At 38.5% G+C, this 4,527-nt stretch overlaps 1 protein-coding gene across 1 annotated transcript; it reads left to right on the top strand.

Annotated features, from left to right (window-relative positions):
- Positions 1 to 3,823: 3,823 nt before the first annotated feature.
- Positions 3,824 to 4,243, top strand: LOC110011349 (uncharacterized mitochondrial protein AtMg00810-like). The gene has a single exon (XM_020691355.1). It carries the CDS (start codon positions 3,824 to 3,826, stop codon positions 4,241 to 4,243), a length of 420 nt encoding a protein of 139 aa, XP_020547014.1.
- The last annotated feature ends 284 nt before the right edge of the window (positions 4,244 to 4,527 follow it).

Genomic DNA, 4,527 nt, shown 5'->3' with positions numbered 1-4,527 from the left:
GCTTTGACCTTCACAATTAGTGAAATTTGAATGCAGCGTTAAGTGGATCAATATTACAAATTATAACATAGGAAATTACACTCTAGAATTAAAAGTCTGTCTTTTATTGAACTCACAGTTGTAAACAAAATTCATCCTTTTCCGGCCATTCCAAGGAGCGAAAGTGGATAATCTGTAGAATTACAAACAAAAAAAGTAAGGATATATTAGATAAAAGTTAGAAGCATCACATTATTGCCTTAACAAGAAGGTAGTTACGGGGAAAAAGAATACTTTTAGAATTAGAACCATTATTTTTGGGTCACTGAAAGGAAATAGATGTTATGGAAGGGGTACATTGAGTAACTAATAGTTCCCAGGTATGCACACGCACATGCACACTAAGATAATGGGAATCAAGACCAGGTGCAAGAGAAAGAGCAAAAATTTTAAAGAGTCGTGGAAGATATGATGATGAGATCACTCGATAATATTATACTCCGATATGATTCATTGTTTCTCGGAGATGACAATGTACAAATTTTATATTTTCTATATTTTTTAGCAAATAATAGCATCAAATACCAAAATACTTCAATAGGTAAAACCTTTTGTAGTGAAACAAATAATACAGGCCAGGAAAGTAATTGATTAGGCTTTGTTCAGGCAATTAAAGTATACAATAGTCAATATGAGGCACAACATGGACAATGTGATAAAAGGGACCATTTCAAGGAGGAGATATGCAAAGAGTGAAAATAAAAGAGAACTCGAAGAGCAATAAAGAACACAAACATAGGCATCACACTAAGATAACGAGAAACAACGAGCAAGAAAGGGGGAAATAGAAAGAGCGAAGAATTTCAAAGAATCATGGAAGATAATATGATGAGATCTGTTGGGAATTATCGACAAAGTGATGAACCCAAATAAAACAATAACTACTGAGATAATGGTCGATTTCAAAACCCTTATACAATAATTTCAAATCAATGAAATAAAGAAAGAATAACAAAAAAATAGCGATATGGAAAGCAGTAAAGTAACCGGCTCAGGAGCAAAATCTGGCAACCGAATGCCCAAGCGCCACCACCGGCCGATAACCCTCATGGTTGCAAAAACCCCACAAATCCACCACGACACAAAGATCCACAAAGTGACCAGTTAGGCTTCATTTAGAATAACTCAAAATTCCACTAAGAAGTGTCTTTCACACTCAGCAAATATTCTGACAAAGTACTTCCCAAAAAAAGGGGTTTTAGTTGTGTATTTGTTCTATCTTTTAAAACCATAGAAGACCAATATGTATATACATAGATAGAACACAGAGAACAGAAATAGAAAGAGGTGACATGATGAGAGAATTTCAAGAGCATTGGAAACTTGAGAGGAACAAAACCAGAGATAGAAAGGAGGGAGAGGATGAGGCATCGGCTGAATAGTGGAAAAATAGGGTTAAGTAGTGATTTAGGGTTAAGCAGAAGTAGGGTTGGTTGGGTCACGTAATGGGCCAGCCAGCAAGTGGGTTGCCATCCAAGTTGGGGGGGCGTGGGCCAAAAAATCCAACAATATCATTGGATAATATAATATTATACTCCAGAATGAATCATGCTTTCTTGGAGAGACAATGTACATGTTTTATATTTTCTATAATCATGAGTTGAATAATTGCATCAGATATCCAAATACTTCAATAGGTAAAACTTTTTTATGAAACAAATAATATGGGCTAGGAAAGTAATTTAACTACGCTATCTTTAGGTAGCTTATACAATAGTCAATATGCAGCACATCACTGAACATGTGATAAAAGGAACTATCTCAAGTAGGAGAAACACGTAGAGAAAAATAAAAGATAATTTCGAGAGCAAGCAAGAACGCAAATGTCTAATATGGCAGTGCAACAAATGGGTTGTACATCTTAAGAGATTTGCAGCATATGGTGCTTGCAATAGCATGCTCCAATGTGGCAAATATGAGTCTCATCTATGTTAGTCATCTTATTGCTATTTTTAAGTATAAAATTCAAGTAAAAACATATATTGGATAAGCATAAACTCGAGACAGCTAGAGATATGATTTTCAGTCAAATGCAAAGCTACTATATGAAGTCTAAAAAATTATAAATAACTATTGATATTACACTACAAAGGGGACCTATAGAAGAGAATTTGAGTGAGAAGTAACTATTTGAAAGAATAACAAGAACAACATCTATTAGAGATATGCTCTCAAGGTTAGAAGGAAGTATGCACGTGCATGCTCATCTGCACCTAGGTCCAAATGGATGAATGTATAAAGTGAGTTTTGACATAAATGCGCATCCACATCTACGTCGGGATGGAGGAACACATGAAGTGAGCTTGACGTAAATGCTTATCCGTATCTAGGTCTGGAGGGAGGAACCTGAGCTTGTCGTAAATGCTCATCCACATCTAGGTTTGGAGGGAGGAAAACATGGAGTAAGTGTGACGTGCATGCTCATCCGCATCTAAGTTTAGGGGGAGGAAGGTGAGAAAAAAATGACCTTGTCTTGCATGGTAATTTGCGTCTAGGCCTAGATGGTGTAAGTGTGACGTACATGCTCATTCGCATCTAACTCCAGATGGAGGAAACTGAAAAAGTAGTGAGCATGATGTGCATGCTCTCCCATGTTTAGGTTTGGAGGGAGGAAGGTTGAGAAAGAAGTCAGCTTGACTTGCATGCTCAACCATGTCTAGGTACGGAGGGAGGAAAGCAAGAGAGGTTTCATATTTCTCTAAATTTGAATAACCAAAAAATTGCAATAAAATTGAAATTTGTACATGGTTTTCAGTCTCATCAAATGAAACCTCCTTCAAAAGATTTTTTGGTTGAAGGTCAGAGAATAACTAGGAAACACCCAACATATTTAACATATTCCTACAAAACAAGTGTTGAAGTTGATCATCTCCATTTGCAGCAGCAATCTGAGCAGCAACAACAGCTAAACCAGCAACAGCAGCACCTTGAGGAAGTAGACGCAGACATTGGCATTTTGGATGCTGGATGAGACGTTTTAATTAAATCGCATTTGGGAAACACGTCTTCTTTATTTTGTTTCTTCTGTTACTTATGTGCTCTGCCTTGTCATTTATTCAAATTGTCATTCGGCCAACTCATTGCCCATATAGATGCGGAGCTACAGGCCTTAGAAGCCAACCATACCTGGAAAGTCGCCCTTTTGCCGCTGGGTAAACGCACCATCGATTATAAGTGGGTTTTCAAAACTAAGCTACGTGCAGGCGGATCATTGAAGAGGTACAAAGCACGCCTTGTAGTTAAGCGCTTCAACTAGATTGAGGGCATCGACTATACAGATAGTTTTTCGCGAGTGGCGAAGTCTGTGACTGTGCGTATTTTTCTTGCCATTGCCGCTGCTCATGCTTGGCCTATTCAGCAGTTAGACATTAACAACGCATTTCTACACGGTTATCTTGAGGAAGACATATTCGTGTTGCCCCCTAAAGGATATGATGTTCCTCTTAACTTGGTGTGCAAATTACAGCGATCTTTATACAGCTTAAAGCAGGCTTCACGCCAGTGGAATGCAGAGTTCACTTTGAAGCTTGTTGCTTATGGATTCGCTCAATCTGTCCATGATCACTGCTTATTTGTCAAGCCTTCTTTCTCGAGTTTTATGGCTTTACTTGTCTATGTAGACGATATTCTCATTATAGGTCCCTCTCTTCATGATATTCATCAGGTAAAGCAGTATCTTCACAAATTGTTCACTATTAAAGACATGGGAGATGCGAGGTACTTTCTCGGACTTGAAATCGCTCGTCGTACTTCAGGTCTTTATGTGGCATAGACGAAATATGCGATGGACATTATCAAGGACATTGGGTTGGCTCAAGCAAAATCTGCGTCTAGTCCATTTCCCTCTGGTTTGAAGCTAGCTACTATCTCTGGTCCCAATTTCTTGCATCGTGATTCTTATCGAAGATTGGTTGGCCGATTACTTTATCTTGGCTTTACACGACCGGATATTTCCTACTTAGTACAACAGCTTAGTCAGTACCTAAATCAACCTTGTGACTCGCATTGGAAGGTAGCATTGCATGTGGTTCGTTATCTCAAGGGATCTCCATCCAAAGGACTGTATTTTCGAGGTAGTAATTCCTTAGCTCTTCGTGTATTTTGTGATGCCGATTGGACGTCCTGCCCGGAGTCTAGGCGTTCTCTCACAGGATACTGTATCTTCCTCGGTGATGAGTTGGTGTCGTGGAAAACCAAGAAGTAGTCCACCGTTTCTCGTTCCACTACTGAGTCTGAGGTTCGACTGTTTGTGAACTTCGTTGGATATCATACATTCTCTCTGATTTCAACATTCCTATCTGACTGCCTATTGATTCATTTTGTGATAATAAGGCCGTGTTAAATATTCTAGCTAACCTGGTCTTTCACGAGCGTATGAAACACATCGAATTATACTGTCATCTCGTTCGAAATACCTTCAAGGATGGTTTTAATTCTCCTTCCTTTGTTCATGGTTTTATGCAATTGACTGATGTATTTACAAACGCT

Source organism: Sesamum indicum, unplaced genomic scaffold (assembly GCF_000512975.1).
Source record: "Sesamum indicum cultivar Zhongzhi No. 13 unplaced genomic scaffold, S_indicum_v1.0 scaffold00166, whole genome shotgun sequence".
Lineage (NCBI taxonomy): Eukaryota > Viridiplantae > Streptophyta > Magnoliopsida > Lamiales > Pedaliaceae > Sesamum > Sesamum indicum.
The sequence above is the reverse complement of the archived record's forward strand: the minus strand, read 5'-3'. Positions and strand labels throughout refer to the sequence as shown.

Excerpts from the sequence above, each read along its gene's own strand:
- LOC110011349 (XM_020691355.1), top strand. The coding sequence starts at position 3,824 with ATGGACATTATCAAGGACATTGGGTTGGCTCAAGCAAAATCTGCGTCT.